General features: G+C 42.0%; 1 protein-coding gene across 1 annotated transcript in view; it reads right to left on the minus strand.

Moving 5' to 3' along the window:
- LOC138855378 (uncharacterized) overlaps positions 1–19604 on the minus strand; it is a 319217-nt gene extending 299613 nt beyond the window's left edge. The window contains exon 1 of the mRNA XM_070104504.1: positions 19469–19604. Coding sequence (XP_069960605.1) covers positions 19469–19481 — 13 coding nt within the window. The 5' untranslated portion in view covers positions 19482–19604. The remainder of the gene's footprint in view (positions 1–19468) is intronic.
- Positions 19605–26211: the final 6607 nt, after the last annotated feature.

Genomic DNA, 26211 nt, shown 5'->3' on the forward strand with positions numbered 1-26211 from the left:
CTTCTATCATACTTCCATTCAATGCTGAATGTAATTGATCTGTGGTCGCTAGCACCCAGTTCTTCTGAAACTTCTAAATTATTAACAAGGGATTCATTGTTTGCCAGAACTAAGTCAAGCAGGTTATTACCCCTTGTAGGTTCTGTCACAAACTGCTTCAAAAAACAATCCTGAACTACTTCTAAGAAGTCGTATGATTCTAAATTCCCAGTCAAGAAATTTCAATCAATATGACTAAAGTTAAAGTCTCCTAGAATTACTACATTATCGTGCCTTGTGGCCCTAACAATTTCCTCCCATAGTATTCTCCCTTGGTCCCTATCTAAGTTTGGGGGACGGTATATCACACCTAAAATAAATTATTCATGCCCCTCTGAAAATTCTATCCAAACAGACTCTGTATGTGTTACTTCAGACTTAATACCCGTTTTTATGCAACCAACCCAATTTTCAATGCTACCAAAGCAATAATCTTCGATAATTCTATTCACTTATGTGCAAGTCCCACTCATTGTAATAAAGTTGGTAGAATTGCCGACAATATGTAAAGTAAAAGGACACAAGTTGCATTTGTGTCCTTTTACTTTACGAGTCCCACTCAAATCAAATCGTGTGTGGGGAAGTACCCTGGCTGGTTTGTATGGGGAAGTACCCTGGCTGGTTTGTGTGGGGAAGTACCCTTGCTGGTTTGTATGGGGAAGTACCCTGGCTGGTTTGTGTGGGGAAGTACCCCGGCTGGTTTGTGTGGGGAAGTACCCTGGCTGGTTTGTGTGGGGAAGTACCCTGGCTGGTTTGTGTGGGGAAGTACCCTGGCTGGTTTGTGTGGGGAAGTACCCTGGCTGGTTTGTGTGGGGAAGTACCCTGGCTGGTTTGTGTGGGGAAGTACCCTGGCTGGTTTGTGTGGGGAAGTACCCTGGCTGGTTTGTGTGGGGAAGTACCCTGGCTGGTTTGTACGAGAAGCACCCTGGCTGGTTTGCGTGGGGAAGTACCCTGGCTGGTGTGTGGGGAAGTACCTTGGCTAGTGTGTGGGGAAGTACCCTGGCTGATGTTTTGGGAAGTACCCTGGCTGGTGTGTGGGGAAGTACCCTGGCTGATGTTTTGGGAAGTACCCTGGCTGGTGTGTGGGGAAGTACCCTGGCTGGTGTGTGGAGAAGTACCCTGGCTGGTTTGTGTGGGGAAGTATCAAGGCTGGTGTGTGGGGAAGTACCCTGGATGGTGTGTGGGGAAGTGCCCTGGCTGGTGTGTGGGGAAGTGCCCTGGCTGGTGTGTGGGGAAGTACCCTGGCTGGTGTGTGGGGAAGTACCCTGGCTGGTGTGTGGGGAAGTACCCTGGCTGGTGTGTGGGGAAGTACCCTGGCTGGTGTGTGGGGAAGTACCCTGGCTGGTGTGTAGGGAAGTACCCTGGCTGGTGTGTGGGGAAGTACCCTGGCTGGTGTGTGGGGAAGTACCCTGGCTGGTGTGTGGGGAAGTACCCTGGCTGGTGTGTGGGGAAGTACCCTGGCTGGTGTGTGGGGAAGTACCCTGGCTGGTGAGTGGGGAAGTACCCTGGCTGGTGTGTGGGGAAGTTCCCTCTCTGGTGTGTGGGGAAGTACCCTGGCTGGTGTGTGGGGAAGTTCCCTGGCTGGTGTATGGGGAAATAGCCTGGCTGGTGTGTGGGGAAATAGCCTTGCTGGTGTGTGGGGAAATAGCCTGGCTGGTGTGTGGGGAAATAGCCTGGCTGGTGTGTGGGGAAGTACCCTGGCTGGTGTGTGGGGAAGTACCCTGGCTGATGTTTTGTTAAGTACCCTGGCTGGTGTGTGGGGAAGTACCCTGGCTGGTGTGTGGAGAAGTACCCTGGCTGGTTTGTGTGGGGAAGTATCAAGGCTGGTGTGTGGGGAAGTACCCTGGCTGGTGTGTGGGGAAGTGCCCTGGCTGGTGTGTGGGGAAGTACCCTGGCTGGTGTGTGGGGAAGTTCCCTGGCTGGTGTATGGGGAAATAGCCTGGCTGGTGTGTGGGGAAATAGCCTGGCTGGTGTGTGGGGAAATAGCCTGGCTGGTGTGTGGGGAAATAGCCTGGCTGGTGTGTGGGGAAATACCCTGGCTGATGTGCGGGGAAGTACCCTGGCTGGTGTGTGGGGAAGTACCCTGGCTGGTGTGTGGGGAAGTACCCTGGATGGTGTGTGGGGAAGTACCCTGGCTGGTGTGTGGGGAAGTACCCTGGCTGGTGTGTGGGGAAGTACCCTGGCTGGTGTGTGGGGAAGTACCCTGGCTGGTGTGTGGGGAAGTACCCTGGCTGGTGTGTGGGGAAGTACCCCGGCTGGTGTGTGGGGAAGTACCCTGGCTGGTGTGTGGGGAAATACCCTGGCTGGTGTGTGGGGAAGTACCCTGGCTGGTGTGTGGGGAAGTACCCTGGCTGGTGTGTAAGGAAGTACCCTGGCTGGTGTGTGGGGAAGTACCCTGGCTGGTGTGTGGGGAAGTACCCTGGCTGGTTTGTGTGGGGAAGTATCAAGGCTGGTGTGTGGGGAAGTATCAAGGCTGGTGTGTGGGGAAGTACCCTGGCTGGTGTGTGGGGAAGTGCCCTGGCTGGTGTGTGGGGAAGTACCCTGGCTGGTGTGTGGGGAAGTTCCCTGGCTGGTGTATGGGGAAATAGCCTGGCTGGTGTGTGGGGAAATAGCCTGGCTGGTGTGTGGGGAAATAGCCTGGCTGGTGTGTGGGGAAATACCCTGGCTGATGTGCGGGGAAGTACCCTGGCTGGTGTGTGGGGAAGTACCCTGGCTGGTGTGTGGGGAAGTACCCTGGCTGGTGTGTGGGGAAGTACCCTGGCTGGTGTGTGGGGAAGTACCCTGGCTGGTGTGTGGGGAAGTACCCTGGCTGGTGTGTGGGGAGGTACCCTGGCTGGTGTGTGGGGAGGTACCCTGGCTGGTGTGTGGGGAAGTACCCTGGCTGGTGTGTGGGGAAGTACCCTGGCTGGTGTGTGGGGAAGTACCCTGGCTGGTGTGTGGGGAAGTACCCTGGCTGGTGTGTGAGGAAGTACCCTGGCTGGTGTGTGGGGAAGTACCCTGGCTGGTGTGTGGGGAATTACCCTGGCTTGTGTGTGGGGAAGTACCCTGGCCGGTTTGACGAACTGATTCGTTTTATAATCCCGAGGAGTTAGTAACCCAGGATAAATCAAAGCTGTATATCTCATTATCATAGACACTGGCTATTTCTACTGAGTCGTCCGGCTGTCCTCAACGATGTGACTCACAGGAGTCGGGTAACACCCAGATACTTAGTGCTTGATTAACAGCAAGAACTGAAGCCGCTACTAATTAAGCCAAGAGTACAGTGGAGAATAAAGTCCTTTACATGAGATGATCGGCTTTATACCGAGAGGCGTTAGCCTTTCAGTATATATATATCGACAGGACATAGACAGAGATGTAAGCCATAGCTCCGTGTCTTCCTTTGTGGATGACACCCGGATCACCATGGCAGTGACCTCCATTGAAGACACTGTGAGACTCCAAGTGGACATCAACCAAATCTTCGAATGGGTCACTCAAAATTATATGAAGTTCAAAGAGGAGAAATTTCAACTGCTCAGATATGGAAAACTTGAAGAATTAAAAATGTGTCAGGGTATACCACAAATTCTAACCATACAATAGAGCGGAAAAATAATGTGAAGGACCTGAGAGTGATAATGTCAGAGGATCTCACCTTCAAAGACCACAACAATGTATCTACCTAATCTGCTAGGAAAATGATAGGATGGATAATGAGAACCTTCAGAACTAGGGACGCCAAGCCCATGATGATTCTCTTCAAATCGATTGTGCTCTCTAGACTGGAATACTGCTGTACACTAACGGCCCCCTTCAAGACTGGCGACATTGAAGTCCTGGAGAGTGTACAAAGAACTTTCACGACACACATAAGTACGATAAGGTACCTAAACTACAGGGAACGGTTGAAGGTCCTTGATCTGTATTCCCTGGAACGCAGGCGAGAGGGATACATGATAATATACACTTGGAAGGTCCTGGAGGGATTGGTACCAAACCTGCACACGAAAATCACTCCATATGAAAGCAAAAGACTAGGCAGGAGATGCAACGTTCCCCCGATGAAAATTAGGGGTGCCACGAGTACACTGAGAGAGACCCAAGACTGTTCAACTGCATACATAAGGGGGATTACCAATAGACCCCTGGACAGACGTCTAAAGTCAGTACCTGACCAATGCGTGCAGCCAGCAGTAACAGCCTGGTTGATCAGACCCTGATCCACCATGAGGCCTGGTCTCAGACCGAGCCGTGGGGGCGTTGACCCCCGAAACCCTCTCTAGGTAAATTCCAGGTAAACACAGAGAAGAACAGAAACACTTATGCAACATATGGGAATCTTCATTGAGGAATCGTTTCGCCACACAGTAGCTTCATCAGTCTAATACAAAGCAGGAAGGTATAAGGAGAGGAGGAGTTTGAGGTAATCAGTCCCACAGCCTGGAGTCGATGTGTTCAGAAAGTCAGTCTTGTAGAAAGTATAGCATAGGCCGTAGACGTGGCTAACCTGACTACAGTATATAAGCCACGTCTACGGCCCTATGCTGTACTTTCTACAAGATTGATGGACTGAACACATCGACTCCAGGCTGAGGGACTGATTACTTCAAACTCCTTCTCTCCTTACGCCTTTCTACTTTGTATTGGACTGATGAAGCCACTGTGTGGCGAAACGTTTCTTCAATAAAGATTCCCATATGTTGCATAAGAGTCTCAGTTCTTCAACTTGTCGGTTTTCAAAACCATTCATCACAGAAACACAGAGAGATATACCTTCCAGAGTATTTCCACTGAGAAGTGTTTGCCTTTTAATTCATATATACACCGAGTAGTGTATGTCCTACAAACATACCAAGTTGTGTTTTCGGGGGTTGAAATCCAGCTCCTGGCCTCTTGGGGACGGGAAGGTTGTATGTCTTTCAGTGTATGTAAACAGAGACACCGAAGGTAAGATGTAACGAACGACTTTTCGTAAAGAGTATGAAGGACGGACGGGGACTCGAACCTAAGTCTGTGCATTAAGACTCATGTTTATATTAGTCTGCCTTTTATGGTTAAAAAAATTATTTACTGATAGTATCCAGTTTATCTCCATGGGGAAGTGTAACAGAACTCTTCCTCCGTAGGCCATTGCATGTCGTAAGAGGCGACAAAAATGCCGGGAGCAAGACGCTGGTAACCCCTTCTTCTGTATACATTATTAAAGTTAAAAAGTGAAACTTTTGTTTTTCTTTTTTAGTCACCCTTCCTCGGTGGGATACTGCCGGCTTGTTGAAAGAAGAAAAAGTATCCAATTTATCCAATGGTGGAGAAGAAGAAGAAGAAGAGGAAGAAGAGGAAGAAGAAGAAGAAAAAGAAGAAGAAAAAGAAGAAAGACGAATAATTATTCATTAAAAAAAATCGTTGCCAAAGATGTTTGAAGGTAATTAAGGTATTTTGGGTATTTTCAAATTGGCTCTAGTGTGTGAGACATTGCATACCTACCCTCAATTAACAGGAACTTAGCCATAACGTGTGTATATGTATATGTATATGCAGATACAGTGGAACCTCAAATTTTGAATGTATCGCTTATCGAACTCTTTGAAAATAGAACCTTTTTCTCGAACCAACTTTGTCCCTATTATCGAACTCGCCCCTATTTTCGAACTGCCGGGTACCAGACCTGTCTGGCAGCCCGCTCTGTCTGCGTCCCCATGCAGGCGCCGTGAGCCAGTCTGGTTTTGTTGATGCTTGAGTGAACACTAACCTGTGCTCTCATTCAAACTTTTAACGATTATTTCATTGTCTTTAGTGCTTGTGGGACTGTGAAATATGCTACAATGGGCCCAAAGAAACTTGCTAGTGGTACCCGTGTGGTAAAGAAAGTGAGAAACACCATAGATGTGAAGAAGGAAATAAAACAGAAGTGGAATGATGTCCAAATGGAATGATGTCCAAATGTTTGTGGAGAAGTACCACCCTAAGCAAGCTGAAACAAGCCATCTTTGCAACAAGTTCGGTGACAGAACCATGTCCCATTTTAAGGAAAACTTAAAGAGGCACCAGAAACAGAGGACTGTGAACAGTTATTTTGTGAAACAGGGGTCCAGTGACTCTCAAACTGGTCCTAGTGGCATTAAAAGACGGAGAAGGGAAGTAAACCCAGAGAGGGCTTTACCTGAAGTCCTCATGGAGGGGGATTCTCCTTCCCAACACTAACCCCAACTCCCTCTCTCCTCCTCCCTATCTTCCAGATGCCATCACCAATCTTCAATAAAGGTAAGTAAAATGTTATTTTATTATTTTTTTTATTATCACACTGGCCGATTCCCACCAAGGCAGGGTGGCCACCAAGGCAGGGTGACCACCAAGGCAGGGTGGCCCGAAAAAGAAAAACTTTCACCATCATTCACTCCATCACTGTCTTGCCAGAAGGGTGCTTTACACTACAGTTTTTAAACTGCAACATTAACATGTTTATTTAACATTATATGTTTATTTAAATTTATTAATACATAATTGAACACTATATTTCTTGTGTGTATGTAAAACTATAATTAATCTCTATACAATGTATTTTTTTTTGTGAATATTTTTGGGTTCTTGGAACGGATTAATTTTATTTCCATTATTTCTTATGGGAAATATTGCTTCGCTTTTCAGTCTTTTCGAATTTTGAACTAACTCCTGGAACTGATTAAGTTCAATACTTGAGGTTCAACAGTAGTTATAATAAAGATTAGAATTTTTAGATGATTTAATATTTAACGAAAGAAGTTGTGTCATTCACGACCGCCTGACAATATTGTAACTTTTATTTTGATGTTTTGTCTAGATAAACATGCGTTCTTCACGAAGAGTTTGCTTAAACAATCCCGGTGCATTTTGCTACATTATAGCGAATACTTATTGCAGAAACGAAGAAAAAATATCACAGAGTTTATAAGATAAGGTTAAATGCTTATTTTAGCGTGGTGCTTGGAGACCAAGACAAGACTTGGAGATCAAGACAAGTCTTGGAGACCAATACAAGTCTTGGAGACCAAGACAAGTCTTGGAGATCAAGACAAGTCTTGGAGACCAAGACAAGTCTTGGAGACCAAGACAAGTCTTGGAGACCAAGACAAGTCTTGGAGACCAAGACAAGTCTTGGAGACCAAGACAAGTCTTGGAGACCAAGACAAGTCTTGGAGACCAAGACAAGTCTTGGAGACCAAGACAAGTCTTGGAGATCAAGACAAGTCTTGGAGACCAAGACAAGTCTTGGAGACCAAGACAAGTCCTGGAGACCAAGACAAGTCCTGCAGACCAAGACAAGTCTTGGAGACCAAGACAAGTCTTGGAGACCAAGACAAGTCTTGGAGACCAAGACAAGTCTTGGAGACCAAGACAAGTCTTGGAGATCAAGACAAGTCTTGGAGACCAAGACAAGTCTTGGAGACCAAGACAAGTCTTGGAAACCAAGACAAGTCTTGGAGACCAAGACAAGTCTTGGAGACCAAGACAAGTCTTGGAGACCAAGACAAGTCTTGGAGACCAAGACAAGTCTTGGAGACCAAGACAAGTCTTGGAGACCAAGACAAGTCTTGGAGATCAAGACAAGTCTTGGAGACCAAGACAAGTCTTGGAGACCAAGACAAGCCTTGGAGACCAAGACAAGTCTTGGAGACCAAGACAAGTCTTGGAGACCAAGACAAGTCTTGGAGACCAAGACAAGTCTTGGAGACCAAGACAAGTCTTGGAGACCAAGACAAGTCTTGGAGACCAAGACAAGTCTTGGAGATCAAGACAAGTCTTGGAGATCAAGACAAGTCCTGGAGACCAAGACAAGTCTTCGAGACCAAGACAAGTCTTGGAGACCAAGACAAGTCTTGGAGATCAAGACAAGTCCTGGAGACCAAGACAAGTCTTGGAGATCAAGACAAGTCTTGGAGACCAAGACAAGTCTTGGAGACCAAGACAAGTCTTGGAGACCAAGACAAGTCTTGGAGACCAAGACAAGTCTTGGAGACCAAGACAAGTCTTGGAGATCAAGACAAGTCCTGGAGACCAAGACAAGTCTTGGAGATCAAGACAAGTCCTGGAGACCAAGACAAGTCCTGGAGACCAAGACAAGTCTTGGAGACCAAGACAAGTCTTGGAGACCAAGACAAGTCTTGGAGACCAAGACAAGTCTTGGAGACCAAGACAAGTCATGGAGACCAAGACAAGTCTTGGAGACCAAGACAAGTCTTGGAGACCAAGACAAGTCTTGGAGACCAAGACAAGTCTTGGAGACCAAGACAAGTCTTGGAGACCAAGACAAGTCTTGGAGACCAAGACAAGTCTTGGAGACCAAGACAAGTCTTGGAGACCAAGACAAGTCTTGGAGACCAAGACAAGTCTTGGAGATCAAGACAAGTCTTGGAGACCAAGACAAGTCTTGGAGATCAAGACAAGTCTTGGAGACCAAGACAAGTCTTGGAGACCAAGACAAGTCTTGGAGACCAACACAAGTCTTGGAGACCAAGACAAGTCTTGGAGACCAACACAAGTCTTGGAGACCAAGACAAGTCTTGGAGACCAAGACAAGTCTTGGAGACCAAGACAAGTCTTGGGCTCCCTAAATGGTTTGCAAAACCTGTGTAGAATGCTTATGACAGTGGAACAATAGGTGTGCCTTTAGAATGGAGAGAGAGTCAAAAATCCACCATGACGATTATTTCTGTATGGTGAACGAAAAAGGTCTTATTCGATACAAGAAAGTCAAGTGAGAATATCATTTCTGGAGTCAGCAAGGAGACCTGTGCCACACGGTGAAGACGTTACCAGCGTTTACAACGCTGTTTGATCTTCCTCTGTCAGATGTTGAAGAAAATCAGGGTTTAGTAGGATGTAAGACAAGTGATACCAGAGGAAAGGAAATATAAACACATATGCAGTATAATGTGATCCTTTATTGACAACGTTTCGCCCACATAGTGGGCTTTTTCAAGTCACAAACAGATCTACCTGGGGTGGAAGATACGCGAGTATTTATAGTCAGGTTCAGAATGCTGAGGTCAGGTATAAATACTCCCGTACCTTCCACCCCAGGTAGATCTGTTTGTGACTTGAAAAAGCCCACTGTGTGGGCGAAACGTTGTTAATAAAGGATCACATTATACTGCATATATGTTTATATTTCCATTGTGTCGGTATTTTATACCATTTATTTCCACCGATACCAGAGGAGGTGAATATAAAGTAAGTATTTCAGCACGCCAGCTGTGGCATGCAAAGAGTACGTAACCTTTATTCGGCGCATGGACACACCCTCATTTACAGGCTATCTCCCCCAACCAGCGAACCAGGTTGCTAAGAGTTGATGATGGGGCCCCATCGTTCAACTAGTGACCAGGTTCTAGCCAATAAGAAGGTGGGATTGACAATCGCAGAGGTTATGTGGATACCGCTCTCCTGTCTGCCCTTGTCATTCCCACTCTAGAGCTGGTTGAAGCACGGTCTGCTATCTTGTGGCTTCTATTTCTGCCTTGCTTACCGTGGAGTGCACTATATTTATCACTGTACATAGTGTACATATTGCTGTTATAATTGGTGAAGGATAATATAAGTCTAAACTTTTTCTACTGTGTTTATTTGCTCCCATTACACCTGGGATAACAGGCCATTTGAAATCCTAGGTTGTAATATGGGTAGCCTGTCCGAGAGCTGGACTTAGAGAAACGGTTGAGCTTAGGGTGAAGCTTGTAGCAGGAACATTGTGTAGCTTGCTGTTTCGCTTCGCTTTACAAATTTTGCGTGTCAGTTGCTTATGATCAGCCTTGCTATTGTGTGATCGTTCAACAGCTCGCTACTAGCTTGTTCAGTGTGCTCGCTTCGCTACGGTCAATCTTGTGTGCAGTCGGCTTTGCTTGTATGCGTATTCTGCAATCGTACTGTGCATAGCTAAGCGTGTTCTGCAAATTAACGTGTTACGTTGGGGTATTCGTACTGTGCATAGCGAATAACTTATGCCACCTAGACGAGTCAGACGCCTGGTGTCGGCATATACTTTGCATAACCTACCTAAATTGTCCCTACAGCGTTGTTGGCAAATTGCTCGTTCCATTGGCATTCCCTATAAACGCACTCTTACAGCTGCGCAACTGCGTTCACTTATTGCTGACATACTTATTGAAGAAGAGATGGCACATCAAACTCCTCCCTTTACGGGAGCTAGGGAAAAAACTACTATGTTCTCGCAGGAGGAAGATGATATACCTACGGAGCAAAATGGTCAGTATAGTGCAGCTGGGTTGTCTCAGGGTGAATCAGCGTCGTTGGCACTTGAGCTGGCAAAAATCAATCTTGAGCAAACTAGGGAACAGAGAGCATTCGCAAGGGAAGAATTTGATAGGGAAAGAGAAAGGAGGCAGTTTTCGCATTCTGTAAACGATTTCAGTTTACAAAAAGCAGTACAGCTTGTTCCCCGCTTCAATGAGGCCGAACCAGAGCAATTTTTCGAAAGCTTCGAAAATCAGGCTCGAGCCTTGAGGTGGCCGGAACAGCACTGGGCAGCGTTGGTTCATACAGCATTATTGGGTAAGGCACAGGAATTTACGTCGGTATTAACTGACGCTGAATTCTCTGATTATCAAGTAGTGAAGACCACAGTGTTGGGAGCATATACATGTATCCCAGCTAAATATCGTAAGACCTTCAAATTGAACAGGCGGCAGCTTGGTCAATCCCTGGTGGACTTTGTGAGACAGCAAACCAAAGCTTTTACCAGCTGGTATAAAGCGAGTGGTGTCTCTAACTTTGAGGAGCTGGTGCAGCTTATTCTGATTGATAACCTGCTGGAGTCTGTGGGACCAGAGGTTCGTGTCTTTCTGCAGGATCGTGACTTAACCACTGCATTGGAGGCGGCCAGGTTGGCTGATACCTTCGAAACGAACCGCTCCTTGTCCGAGCGGTCCCGTCTCTCTTTTCAACAGTCTGGCGTGAGCAGAGATCGACAACATTGGAGAATGAAGTGCCAGCCGGAGGGAGAGCGTCTACGACATCCAACCAAGTCACCTGGTGAGCCACGCTTCTCAACATATGGTCCCCCTGCGGAGAGGCAAACTACTTATGGAGCATCTCGACAACAATATCCAGAGAGGCACCAGCCAGAACGACACCACTTGCAACGTCATCAGGGAGTAAAGGGCAAGCCTGTCGTCTGCTTCAGGTGTAATAAAGTAGGTCATATCAGTTCCAACTGCCCCCAAAAACCTCAACCCATCGGGAAAATCTCTAATATCCCTAGTAACATGTCCCCTAGAGAAGTAGAAAAAGGTATGGCCCCTTATTATTGCGAAAGTCTTATTTCCCTTCAGGAAAACTCAGAACCAACTAAAGTAAATACCTTTAGAGATACTGGAGCATATTGCTCACTTGTCAGAGAAGGAATATTACCCCTTTCAGAGAATACTTCCTTGAATTCCTCAGTTTTATTGGAAGCTTACGGAGGAGCTATATATTCAGTTCCTTTGCATAAAATTTATGTACAGTGCAAATATTACACTGGGTACTTGACTGTAGGTATCTCAAAAGGATTTCCCATGAAAAATGCCATGTTATTACTGGGTAATAACATTACTACTGTTACTTCGTGTCCTGAACCTATAATGATTAATGCTTCTCCAGTGTTGGCCATAACTCGGGCAACATCCCAAGGGTTGTCTGGGGAGAATGTTGACCTATCCTTGGACGACTCCGATCTCGGAATAGCCACGTTGTTTTATGAGACACACCGGCCGGAGTCTCGTAAATCAAGTGAACAGACCCCGATCAAGCCTTCCTATTCCCAGGTTGCAGGATTCCCAGATGTCTCTGTTTCCATGCCCGAGGGACTGTCCTTCCGGGAGGAACAACGTAAGGACCCTTCGTTAAAATTCACTTTTGAGGCAGCCATGGGTAAATCCTCTTTGGGTCATCCAGTCAAGTATGAAGTTAAAAATGATTATTTGGTATGCACTGAGACTGGTAAGGAGACAGAGGGCCGGCAATTATACGACAGGTTAGTGGTTCCAACCAAGTATAGACCTCAGATATTAAATATAGCTCATAATACGTCATCAGGAGGTCACTTAGGAATTACAAAAACCTTGTATAGAATCACAAAAGAATTTTATTGGCCAACATTAAAGAAAGATGTGAAGAATCATATTAGGTGTTGCCGAGAATGTCAGCAAGTTGGAAAACCTGGACATTCTATTAAACCTGCACCTCTCCAACCCATACCTGCTGATGGAGAACCTTTTGCAGATTTAATTATAGATTGTGTAGGTCCACTACCTAAGTCAAAGTCTGGAAATCAGTATTTATTTACAATTATGGATAAAGTAACCAGATATCCTGAAGCGATCCCAATGCGTAGTATCAATACTAAAGCTATTCTCAAAGCTTTAACAAAATTCATTTCTTGTTTTGGCATTCCTAAAACTATACAAAGTGATCAAGGTACTAACTTCACTGCCAAAGCATTTAGGGAAGTATTAACTAGGTTAGGGATAATTCACAACTTATCCACTGCCTATCACCCTCAGTCCCAAGGCGCCTTGGAAAGATTCCACCAAACATTAAAAACAATGATGAGAAGTTTTTGCATGCACTTTCCGACAGATTGGGATGAATCTCTACCGTTGTTGCTATTCTCAGTACGAGAGACGGTGCAAGAGTCTACAGGGTATAGTCCGTTTGAGCTGATCTTTGGGCACAATGTACGAGGTCCTCTTCGGGTGCTCAAAGAAGGATGGATGGGAGAAGACGTAAGCTCAGCACTCTACAACCCGTCTTCAAGGTTGCAGGTGGCACGTGAGTTAGCCACGGCTAACCTAAAGATAGCTCAAAGTAAGATGAAACAGAGGTATGACAAAAGTGCACAATTCCGCTCCTTCCATCCAGGAGACAAGGTGTTGGTGCAGGAACCTATACCTGGCCACACCTTGAAAGCTAGATTTACGGGACCTATGCAGATAGTAAGTAGATTATCTGATTTAAATTATGTGGTAGCTCCCATTGATAAGACCTCAAAAACAAAAACTTACCACATAAATCAAATCAAGGCCTTTCATACACCAGATAAAGTCCCAGTAATGACTCTGTCCTCTACCTCTGAGGACGACTCTGACTCTTTGCACTCTATCTCTGAAATTAATACTAAACTTTCAAATTCTGTCCTCCTCAAGGATCCTAGCCCGTTAATGGATGGATTATCTGAAATACAAGCAACCAATTTAACTGAGCTTCTACAGTCATATCCTAATATTTTTTCGGATGTGCCGAAAAAATGTACGTTAGGTTACCATGATGTAGATGTGGGAAAATCTAAACCAATTAAACTCTCCCCCTACAGAGCTAATCCTGAAAAGCAAAGGTTACTTCAGCAGGAAGTAGACTTCTTGTTAGAACATGGTTTAGTGGAGGAGTCATCTAGTCCATGGGCTTCACCGTGCATCCTAGTAAAGAAGGCTGATGGAGGGTTTCGTATGTGCACAGACTACCGTAAAGTGAACGAGGTCACAATTACAGATGCTTACCCTCTTCCTCGTCTGGATGACGTAATTGACTTTGTGGGTAAGGCTACTTTTGTGTCCAAATTAGATCTCCTTAAAGGTTACTATCAGGTACCTTTGACAGATAAGGCGAAGGAAATCTCTGCCTTCGTAATTCCAGGAGGTCATTATCAGTATACAGTTACCCCCTTCGGAATGAAAAATTCCCCCTCTTCATTCCAGAAACTCATCCATCAGGCTATTAAAGGACTTGAAGGCACGGCAGCATACCTAGATGATATTGTTGTGGTGTCTGATACTTGGGATCAACACCTACTTAGACTTAAAGCTCTGTTTGAGACCTTTAAGAATTCCCAATTAACAGTTAATTTATCTAAATCTTCCTTTGGCCAGGCCACTATCACTTTTCTAGGCCATGAAGTAGGTAGTGGTAATGTTGCACCTAAACTTGCTAAAGTTCTTTCGATTAAAGATTATCCAGTTCCTCATGATAGGAAATCTCTTCAACGTTTCCTAGGCATGATAGGATTTTACAGAAGATTCTGTAAGAATTTCTCAGATATTGTAGCCCCTCTTACCTCTCTTACCAGTCATAAAGTTCCCTTTAATTGGACGTCAGATTGTAACACTGCTTTTAATAAAGCAAAAAGATTATTGTGCTCTGCACCCATTCTCCTGTCTCCAGACTTCTCCAAACCTTTTTCATTACAGGTTGATGCTTGTGAGTCTGGGGTTGGGGCGGTACTATTACAAATCGGGAACAAGGAGTTGCAGCCTGTAGCATACTTTTCAGCTAAGTTCCAGCCACATCAGAGAGCTTACTCTACCATTGAAAAAGAAGCCCTCGCGCTGGTAATGGCTTTGGAGCATTTCGATGTTTATGTGGGCCAGACATCGCAGGTGGTCACAGTCTACAGTGATCACAACCCGTTAGTCTATCTCCAAGCCATGAAGAATCACAACACAAGGCTTATGCGTTGGACGCTCAGGCTGCAGCCCTATAACTTCAAAATTCGTTACATTGCCGGCAAAGAAAATGTGTTGGCAGACTCTTTGTCAAGAGTCTAGTTTAATATTTTATTTAGGTTAGGATGTATTTGTGGTAACCCCCCTTTCAAGCTCTTTTTTTTATCCCCTGATGTGGGGGTTTTTTTTAGTGAGGGGATACGGGCTACCGTCCGCTTGTATCTTGGACCTATGTTGGCTTATCTGACTGCTGTCTCACTCTGAGTTTAGGGTTTGGCTTTCAGGCACTAGGAAAGCTGAGCTCTATCTAAGAGTTGGATGGTGGAGAGGATAGGCGGTCCCATTATTTTGTGCCATGGCGGCACGGTTACCACTGGGAGGTGGCAGCCTAATCCTGAGCCTTCTCGGGGGTGGGGGTGTGGCATGCAAAGAGTACGTAACCTTTATTCGGCGCATGGACACACCCTCATTTACAGGCTATCTCCCCCAACCAGCGAACCAGGTTGCTAAGAGTTGATGATGGGGCCCCATCGTTCAACTAGTGACCAGGTTCTAGCCAATAAGAAGGTGGGATTGACAATCGCAGAGGTTATGTGGATACCGCTCTCCTGTCTGCCCTTGTCATTCCCACTCTAGAGCTGGTTGAAGCACGGTCTGCTATCTTGTGGCTTCTATTTCTGCCTTGCTTACCGTGGAGTGCACTATATTTATCACTGTACATAGTGTACATATTGCTGTTATAATTGGTGAAGGATAATATAAGTCTAAACTTTTTCTACTGTGTTTATTTGCTCCCATTACACCTGGGATAACAGGCCATTTGAAATCCTAGGTTGTAATACCAGCAGTTCTCCAACAAAAAATCCAGTGATCTGATACGTAACTGCAGTCTGTCAAAACAATCTGAGCTTTTAGCATTAATATTAAAAGAAGAGAACTGTCTACAACAAGAAGATAAAATAACAACTTATCGGAAGAGAGAGATTGAACTCCTTCCTTACTTCAGCCAATTTAAAGAACCTGTTGTGATGAATGGTTTGAAAAACCGACAAGTTGAAGATTGAGACACTTATGCAGCATATGGGAATCTTTATTCAGGAAACGTTTCGCCACACAGTGGCTTCATCAGTCCAATACAAAGAGGAAGGCGTAAGGAGAGGAGGAGAATGAGGTAATCAGTCCCTCAACCTGGAGTCGATGTGTTCAGTCCATCAATCTTGTAGAATGTACAGTATAGGGCCGTAGACGTGGCTTATATACTGAAGTGAGGTGAGGTGAAGCAGGTGGAGGCGGGGTCATAGTGGTACCATCCACTAGTCGAAGTAGGTCTTCGTCCAAAGGTTGAACAAGTGTTGAAGAATTCTTTGTAACAAGATCCCATGATGCTGCAGTGTCTGACAGTTGTGATGAATGGTTTGAAAAACCGACAAGTTGAAGATTGAGACACTTATGCAGCATATGGGAATCTTTATTCAGGAAACGTTTCGCCACACAGTGGCTTCATCAGTCCAATACAAAGACGAAGGCGTAAGGAAAGGAGGAGTGATTACCTCATACTCCTCCTTTCCTTACGCCTTCCTCTTTGTATTGGACTGATGAAGCCACTGTGTGGCGAAACGTTTCCCGAATAAAGATTCCCATATGCTGCATAAGTGTCTCAATCTTCAAAGAACCTGTACACTGGAATAACATCCCTGAACCTCTTCTTCGAATTGGACTTGAATATCGACCAGGAGATTAGCGGCTGCTTATAGACAGCTCCATTAGAAGTTTGAAATATATCTTATTGCACAATAGTAACCGATATCCATTTCTTCCTATTTCTCGCTCAACAAAACTGTGCTGGTGACCAACATACCTGGAGAGAGTTTACCTGGAGAGAGTTTCGGGGGTCAATGCCCCCGCGGCCCGGTCTGTGACCAAATCGTGCATATAATTCTTTCATATGCAGTAATTAGTGATTTTTAATTATCTTTTCGTGTTAATCTGTTGTTATTATTTCACTTCTGTATGATCTAAAAAATAATTTAAGTATAATTTGTAAGTTAGTCCCGCCTAACCATTGTATTCCTCAAAATTTATCAAAAACTAGAACCAATCAAACAAAAGCGATGACATATTTGGAATCAGCATCTACAAACTTACCCTAAAATCTGTGTAATGTCATTGGTAAGTAAATGAATTATGACAAGTGAATAATAATAATAATAATTAAAACACAAATAATAATAATAATATTAATAATAATAATAATAAAATAATAACAATAATAATAATAATAATAATAATAATAATAATAATAATAATAATAATAATAAAATAATAATAATAATAATAAAAATAATAATAATAATAATAATAATAATAATAATAATAATAATAATAATAATAATAATAATAATAATAATAATAAGGAGAAGCAGAGGAAGATAAAAATAGCTCCCCAGACAGACTCGGTTTCTCTCAAAAGTTGTATAAGATTTATTAGCATAGTCGTATTTATTAGTTTAACTGTACTTGTTAGTATAATTGTACTTGTTACTGTAACTGTACTTGTTAGTACAATTGTACATGTTTCTGTAACTGTACTTGTTAGTGTAATTGTACTTGTTACTGTAACTGTACTTGTTAGTACAATTGTACATGTTTCTGTAACTGTACTTGTTAGTATAATTGTACTTGTTACTGTAACTGTACTTGTTAGTACAATTGTACATGTTTCTGTAACTGTACTTGTTAGTATAATTGTACTTGTTACTGTAACTCTACTTCTTACTGTAACTGCACTTGTTAGTATAATTGTACTTGTTACTGTAACTGTACTTGTTACTGTAACTGTACTTGTTACTGTAACTGTACTTGTTACTGTAACTGTGCTTGTTACTGTAACTGTACTTGTTACTGTAACTGTACTTGTTTGTATAATTGTACTTGTTACTGTAACTGTACTTGTTACTGTAACTGTACTTGTTAGTATAATTGTACTTGTTACTGTAACTGTACTTGTAACTGTAACTGTACTTGTTAGTATAATTGTACTTGTTACTGTAACTGTACTTGTTAGTATAATTGTACTTGTTACTGTAACTGTACTTGCTACTGTAACTGTACTTGTTACTGTAACTGTACTTGTTAGTATAATTGTACTTGTTACTGTAACTGTACTTGTTACTGTAACTGTACTTGTTAGCATAATTGTACTTGTTACTGTAACTGTACTTGTTAGTATAATTGTACTTGTTACTATAACTGTACTTGTTACTGTAACTGTATTTGTTACTGTAACTGTAATTGTTACTGTAATTGTACTTGTTGCTGTAACTGTACTTGTTACTGCAACTGTACTTGTTAGTATAATTGTACTTGTTAGTATAATTGTACTTGTTACTGTAACTGTTCTTGCTACTGTAAGTGTACTTGTTACTGTAACTGTACTTGTTAGTATAATTGTACTTGTTACTGTAACTGTACTTGTTACTGTAACTGTACTTGTTAGTATAATTGTACTTGTTACTGTAACTGTACTTGTTACTGTAACTGTACTTGTTAGTATAATTGTACTTGTTACTGTAACTGTACTTATTAGTGTAATTGTACTTGTTACTGTAACTGTACTTGTTAGTGTAATTGTACTTGTTACTGTAACTGTTCTTGTTAGTATAATTGTACTTGTTACTGTAACTGTACTTGTTACTGTAACTGTACTTGTTAGTATAATTGTACTTGTTACTGTAACTGTACTTGTTACTGTAACTGTACTTGTTAGTATAATTGTACTTGTTACTGTAACTGTACTTGTTAGTGTAATTGTACTTGTTACTGTAACTGTACTTGTTAGTATAATTGTACTTGTTACTGTAACTGTACTTGTTAGTGTAATTGTACTTGTTACTGTAACTGTTCTTGTTAGTATAATTGTACTTGTTACTGTAACTGTACTAGTTAGTATAATTGTACTTGTTACTGTAACTGTACTTGTTACTGTAACTGTACTTGTTAGTACAATTGTACTTGTTACTGTAACTGTACTTGTTAGTACAATTGTACTTGTTACTGTAACTGTACTTGCTACTGTAACTGTACTTGTTAGTATAATTGTACTTGTTACTGTAACTGTACTTGTTACTGTAACTGTACTTGTTAGTATAACTGTACTTGTTAGTATAATTGTACTTGTTACTGTAACTGTACTTGTTAGTATAATTGTACTTGTTACTGTAACTGTACTTGTTAGTATAATTGTACTTGCTGATATAACTGTACTTGTTACTGTAACTGTACTTGTTACTGTAACTGTACTTGTTAGTATAATTGTATAATTGTACAGGACTCGCAGCAATAATTTTAAGCTGGAAAAATTCAGATTCAGGAAGGATATAGGAAAGTACTGGTTTGGTAATTGAGTTGTGGATGAGTGGAACAAACTCCCAAGTACCGTTATAGAGGCCAGAACGTTGTGTAGCTTTAAAATTAGGTTAGATAAATACATGAGTGGGTGTGGGTGGGTGTGAGTTGGACCTGACTAGCTTGTGCTGCTAGTTCTGATGCCGTGCTCCTTCCTTAAGTGACCTGACTAGGTGCGTCATTGGGTTAATCCGGGGGGGGGGAACATGGACCTGCTTCGCATGGGCCAGTAGGCCTGATGCAGTGTTCCTTCTTTCTTATGTTCTTATTTTCTAACTGCACTTGTTAGTATAATTGTACTTGTTACTGTAACTGTACTTGTTAGTATAATTGTACTTGTTACTATAACTGTACTTGTTAGTATAATTGTACTTGTTACTATAACTGTACTTGTTAGTATAATTGTACTTGTTACAATAACTGTACTTGTTAGTACATTTGTACTTACTTTAAACACAATAGAACACCTTCATTAAGTTAAACATCACTTGGGTTCATAGTAAAACACTGAGGCTTCGGTGCAATGAATCTCATATCCCAAGAAAGACAAACACATTGCGTGTACTTACTAAGGACGGTCATGGGAGATGTTGAAGCCTCAGTGCGGAAGCTGGGATGTTCGGCGATAACCTCACAGCGGTACTGACCAGAGGCTGACACTGCCAGTCTTGTTAGTGACAGTGTCACTCGTTGCTCGTTACGGAACACTTCCTGCCAAGACAAATACACTCGTTAAACGTCATTCATAAAACGATGTGAACAAATATAACCTAAAGGCTTTCAGTGCTTCCACACATCTTCGGAGGAATAGGAAGAAGAGGGAAGAGAAGTGTGTTTTATGTTAAGCTGTGAGGTGACACCTAAGTGTGTCAGCACATGTTAGCGCTGTCAGCACATGTTAGTGCTGTCAGCACATGATAGCGCTCTGGTCTTATTTCCGGTTTTCATTGTTGAATTTTTTTTTTTGTATTTGCATTCACTCATTTTATTGTAATTTCTTCCAAAAAAGAATATGTATATATATATATATATATATATATATATATATATATATATATATATATATATATATATATATATATATATATATATATATATATAGATGGGGTTGTAAGAGAAGTAAATGCGAGGGTCTTGGCAAGAGGCGTGGAGTTAAAAGATAAAGAATCACACACAAAGTGGGAGTTGTCACAGCTGCTCTTTGCTGATGACAATGTGCTCTTGGGAGATTCTGAAGAGAAGTTGCAGAGATTGGTGGATGAATTTGGTAGGGTGTGCAAAAGAAGAAAATTAAAGGTGAATACAGGAAAGAGTAAGGTTATGAGGATAACAAAAAGATTAGGTGATGAAAGATTGGATATCAGATTGGAGGGAGAGAGTATGGAGGAGGTGAACGTATTCAGATATTTGGGAGTGGACGTGTCAGCGGATGGGTCTATGAAAGATGAGGTGAATCATAGAATTGATGAGGGAAAAAGAGTGAGTGGTGCACTTAGGAGTCTGTGGAGACAAAGAACTTTGTCCTTGGAGGCAAAGAGGGGAATGTATGAGAGTATAGTTTTACCAACGCTCTTATATGGGTGTGAAGCGTGGGTGATGAATGTTGCAGCGAGGAGAAGGCTGGAGGCAGTGGAGATGTCATGTCTGAGGGCAATGTGTGGTGTGAATATAATGCAGAGAATTCGTAGTTTGGAAGTTAGGAGGAGGTGCGGGATTACCAAAACTGTTGTCCAGAGGGCTGAGGAAGGGTTGTTGAGGTGGTTCAGACATGTAGAGAGAATGGAGCGAAACAGAATGACTTCAAGAGTGTATCAGTCTGTAGTGGAAGGAAGGCGGGGTAGGGGTCGGCCTAGGAAGGGTTGGAGGGAGGGGGTAAAGGAGGTTTTGTGTGCGAGGGGCTTGGACTTCCAGCAGGCATGCGTGAGCGTGTTTGATAGGAGTGAATGGAGACAAATGGTTTTTAATACTTGACGTGCTGTTGGAGTGTGAGCAAAGTAACATTTATGAAGGGATTCAGGGAAACCGGCAGGCCGGACTTGAGTCCTGGAGATGGGAAGTACAGTGCCTGCACTCTGAAGGAGGGGTGTTAATGTTGCAGTTTAAAAACTGTAGTGTAAAGCACCCTTCTGGCAAGACAGTGATGGAGTGAATGATGGTGAAAGTTTTTCTTTTTCGGGCCACCCTGCCTTGGTGGGAATCGGCCGGTGTGATAATAAAAAAAAAAAAAAAAAAAAAAAAAAAAAAAAAAAAAAAAAAAAAATATATATATATATATATATATATATATATATATATATATATATATATATATATATATATATATATATATATATATATATATATATATATATATATATGATGGTAGGATTGCTGGTTTCTTTTTCTGTCTCATAAACACGCTAGATAACAGGGATATCTTGCTACTCCTACTTACACTTTGGTCACACTTCACAGACACGCACATGCATATATATATACATACCTCTGGGTTTTTCTCCTTTTTCTAAATAGCTCTTGTTCTTCTTTATTTCTTCTATTGTCCATGGGGAAGTGGAAAAGAATCTTTCCTCCGTAAGCCATGCGTGTCGTATGAGGCGACTAAAATGCCGGGAGCAATGGACTAGTAACCCCTTTTCCTGTAGACATTTACTAAAAAAGAGAAGAAGAAAAACTTTATAAAACTGGGATGCTTAAATGTGCGTGGATGTAGTGCGGATGACAAGAAACAGATGATTGCTGATGTTATGAATGAAAAGAAGTTGGATGTCCTGGCCCTAAGTGAAACAAAGCTGAAGGGGGTAGGGGAGTTTCGGTGGGGGGAAATAAATGGGATTAAATCTGGAGTATCTGAGAGAGTTAGAGCAAAGGAAGGGGTAGCAGTAATGTTGAATGATCAGTTATGGAAGGAGAAAAGAGAATATGAATGTGTAAATTCAAGGATTATGTGGATTAAAGTAAAGGTTGGATGCGAAAAGTGGGTCATAATAAGCGTGCATGCACCTGGAGAAGAGAGGAATGTAGAGGAGAGAGAGAGATTTTGGGAGATGTTAAGTGAATGTATAGGAGCCTTTGAACCAAGTGAGAGAGTAATTGTGGTAGGGGACCTGAATGCTAAAGTAGGAGAAACTTTTAGAGAGGGTGTGGTAGGTAAGTTTGGGGTGCCAGGTGTAAATGATAATGGGAGCCCTTTGACTGAACTTTGTATAGCAAGGGGTTTAGTTATAGGTAATACATATTTTAAGAAAAAGAGGATAAATAAATATACAAGATATGATGTAAGGGTGAAATGACAGTAGTTTGTTGGATTATGTATTGGTAGATAAAAGACTGTTGAGTAGACTGCAGGATGTACATGTTTATAGAGGGGCCACAGATATATCATATCACTTTTTAGTTGTAGCTACACTGAGAGTAAAAGGTAGATGGGATACAAGGAGAATAGAAGCATCAGGGAAGAGAGAGGTGAAGGTTTATAAACTAAAAGAGGAGGCAGTTAGGGTAAGATATAAACAGCTATTGGAGGATAGATGGGCTAATGAGAGCATAGGCAATGGGGTCGAAGAGGTATGGGGTAGGTTTAAAAATGTAGTGTTAGAGTGTAAAGCAGAAGTTTGTGGTTGCAGGAAAGTGGGTGTGGGAGGGAAGAGGAGCGATTGTTGGAATGATGATGTAAAGAGAGTAGTAAGGGAGAAAAAGTTAGCATATGAGAAGGTTTTACAAAGTAGAAGTGATGCAAGGAGGGAAGAGTATATGGAGAAAAAGAGAGAGGTTAAGAAAGTGGTGAAGCAATGTAAAAAGAGAGCAAATGAGAGAGTGGGTGAGAGGTTATCAACAAATTTTGTTGAAAATAAGAAAAAGTTTTGGAGTGAGATTAACAAGTTAAGGAAGCCTAGAGAACAAACGGATTTGTCGGTTAAAAATAGGAGAGGAGAGTTATTAAATGGAGAGTTAGAGGTTTGGGAAGATGGAAGGAATATTTTGAGGAATTGTTAAATGTTGATAAAGATAGGGAAGCTGTGATTTTGTGTATAGGGCAAGGAGGACTAACATCTTGTAGGAGTGAGGAAGAGCCAGTTGTGAGTGTGGGGGAAGTTCGTGAGGCAGTGGGTAAAATGAAAGGGGGTAAGGCAGCCGGGATTGATGGGATAAAGATAGAAATGTTAAAAGCAGGTGGGGATATAGTTTTGGAGTGGTTGGTGCAATTATTTAATAAATGTATGGAAGAGGGTTAGGTACTAGGGATTGGCAGAGAGCATGCATTGTTCCTTTGTATAAAGGTAAAGGGGACAAAAGAGAGTGCAAAAATTATAGGGGGATAAGTCTGTTGAGTATACCTGGTAAAGTGTATGGTAGAGTTATTATTGAAAGAATTAAGAGTAAGACGGAGAATAGGACAGCAGATGAACAAGGAGGCTTTAGGAAAGGTAGGGGGTGTGTGGACCAGGTGTTTACAGTGAAACATATAAGTGAACAGTATTTAGATAAGGCTAAAGAGGTTTTTGTGGCATTTATGGATTTGGAAAAGGCGTATGACAAGGTGGATAGGGGGGCAATGTGGCAGATGTTGCAGGTGTTTGGCGTAGGAGGTAGGTTACTGAAAGCAGTGAAGAGTTTTTACGAGGATAGTGAGGCTCAAGTTAGAGTATGTAGGAGAGAGGGAGATTATTTCCCAGTAAAAGTAGGCCTTAGACAAGGATGTGTGATGTCACCGTGGTTGTTTTATATATTTATAGATGGGGTTGTAAGAGAAGTAAATGCGAGGGTCTTGGCAAGAGGCGTGGAGTTAAAAGATAAAGAATCACACATAAAGTCGGAGTTGTCACAGTTGCTCTTTGCTGATGACACTGTGCTCTTTGGGAGATTCTGAAGAGAAGTTGCAGAGGTTGGTGGATGAATTTGGTAGGGTATGTAAAAGAAGAAAATTAAAAGTGAAAATAGGAAAGAGTAAGGTTATGAGGATAACAAAAAGATTAGGTGATGAAAGATTGGATATCAGATTGGAGGGAGAGAGTATGGAGGAGGTGAATGTATTCAGATATTTGGGAGTGGACGTGTCAGCGGTTGAGTCTATGAAAGATGAGGTGAATCACAGAATAGATGAGGGAAAAAGAGTGAGTGGTGCACTTAGGAGTCTGTGGAGACAAAGAACTTTGTCCGTGGAAGAGTATAGTTTTACCAACGCTCTTATATGGGTGTGAAGCATGGGTGATGAATGTTGCAGCGAGGAGAAGGCTGGAGGCAGTGGAGATGTCATGTCTGAGGGCAATGTCCAGCGTGAATATAATGCAGAGAATTCGTAGTTCGGAAATTAGGAGAAGGTATGGGATTACCGAAACTATTATCCAGAGGGCTGAGGAGGGGTTGTTGAGGTGGTTCAGACATGTAGAGAGAATGGAACAAAACAGAATGTCTTCGAGAGTGTATAAATCTGTAGTGGAGGGAAGGCGGGATATGGGTCGGCCTAGGAAAGGTTGGAGGGAGGGGATAAAGGAAGTTTTGTGTGCGAGGGGCTTGGACTTCCAGCAAGCGTGCATGAGCGCATTTGATATGAGTGAATGGAGACAAATGGTTTCTAATACTTGACTTGCTGTTGGAGTGTGAGCAAAGCAATATTTTTGAAGGGATTCAGAGAAACCGGCAGGCTGGACTTGAGTCCTGGAGATGGGAAGTACAGTGCCTGCACTCTGAAGGAGGGGTGTTAATGTTGCAGTTTAAAAACTGTAGTGTAAAGCACACCTCTGGCAAGAGTGAATGATGAAAGTTTTTCTTTATCGGGTCAACCTGCCTTGGTGGGAATCGGCCGATGTGTTAATAAAAATAATATATATATATATTAGGAATTCGCAAGAGCAGGCGAAATATACACAAACACTGATCTCTAGCTTAAGGAAACTCGAACCTACGAACCTTGGAACAAGGTACGCAGTGCCTTACCAATCTACCCACCCTGGACCAATGCCAAGTGCTATGGAAGTTTCCAGAGATATAAGGAACCCTGCATCACCACACTGTATCTTCACTATACTGTATCTTCACTATACTGTATCTTCACCATGTCTTTATGTACTTAATTACCCATGTATGTACTTAATAAAACATGTATGTACTTAATAAAACATGTATGTACTTAATAAAACATGTATGTACTTAATAACCCATGACATTTTGTACTTCATAACCCTTGTATTTTTGTACTTAATAAGCCATGTCTTTCTGTGCTTAATAAGCCATGTCTTTCTGTACTTAATAAGCCATGTCTTTCTGTACTTAATAAGCCATGTCTTTCTGTACTTAATAAGCCATGTCTTTCTGTACTTAATAAGCCATGTCTTTCAGTACTTAATAAGCCATATCCTTCTGTACTTAATAAGCCATGTCTTTCTGTACTTAATAAGCCATGTCTTTCTGTACTTAATAAGCCATGTCTTTCTGTACTTAATAAGCCATGTCTTTCTGTGCTTAATAAGCCATTTCTTTCTGTACTTAATAAGCCATGTCTTTCTGTACTTAATAAGCCATGTCTTTCTGTACTTAATAAGCCATGTCTTTCAGTACTTAATAAGCCATATCCTTCTGTACTTAATAAGCCATGTATTTCTGTACTTAATAAGCCATGTCTTTCTGTACTTAATAAGCCATGTCTTTCTGTACTTAATAAGCCATGTCTTTCTGTACTTAATAAGCCATGTCTTTCTGTACTTAAGCCATGTTTTTCTCTACTTAATAAGCCATGTCTTTCTGTACTTAATAAGCCATGTCTTTCTGTACTTATTAAGCCATGTCTTTCTGTACTTAATCAGCCATGTCTTTCTGTACTTAATAACCTATGTCTTTCTGTACTTAATAAGCCATGTCTTTCTGTACTTAATAAGCCATGTCTTTCTGTATTTAATAAGCCATGTCTTTCTGTACTTAATAAGCCATGTCTTTCTGTACTTAATAAGCCATGTTTTTCTCTACTTAATAAGCCATGTCTTTCTGTACTTAATAAGCCATGTCTTTCTGTACTTATTAAGCCATGTCTTTCTGTACTTAATCAGCCATGTCTTTCTGTACTTAATAACCTATGTCTTTCTGTACTTAATAAGCCATGTCTTTCTGTACTTAATAAGCCATGTCTTTCTGTATTTAATAAGCCATGTCTAGTTTTTAAGTATTTATGAAGCACTAAGATAAGTCAGACTAAAATAGACAGGTGTTATTGGCTTGTGTATTAAGGATCAATAAATTATTACATATAAACTATCACATGGATATTGCAGAAAAAAAAATATTAGTACATTACTCTGACTCAAGAAATCGTAATGACACG

Source organism: Cherax quadricarinatus, chromosome 92 (assembly GCF_038502225.1).
Source record: "Cherax quadricarinatus isolate ZL_2023a chromosome 92, ASM3850222v1, whole genome shotgun sequence".
NCBI lineage: Eukaryota > Metazoa > Arthropoda > Malacostraca > Decapoda > Parastacidae > Cherax > Cherax quadricarinatus.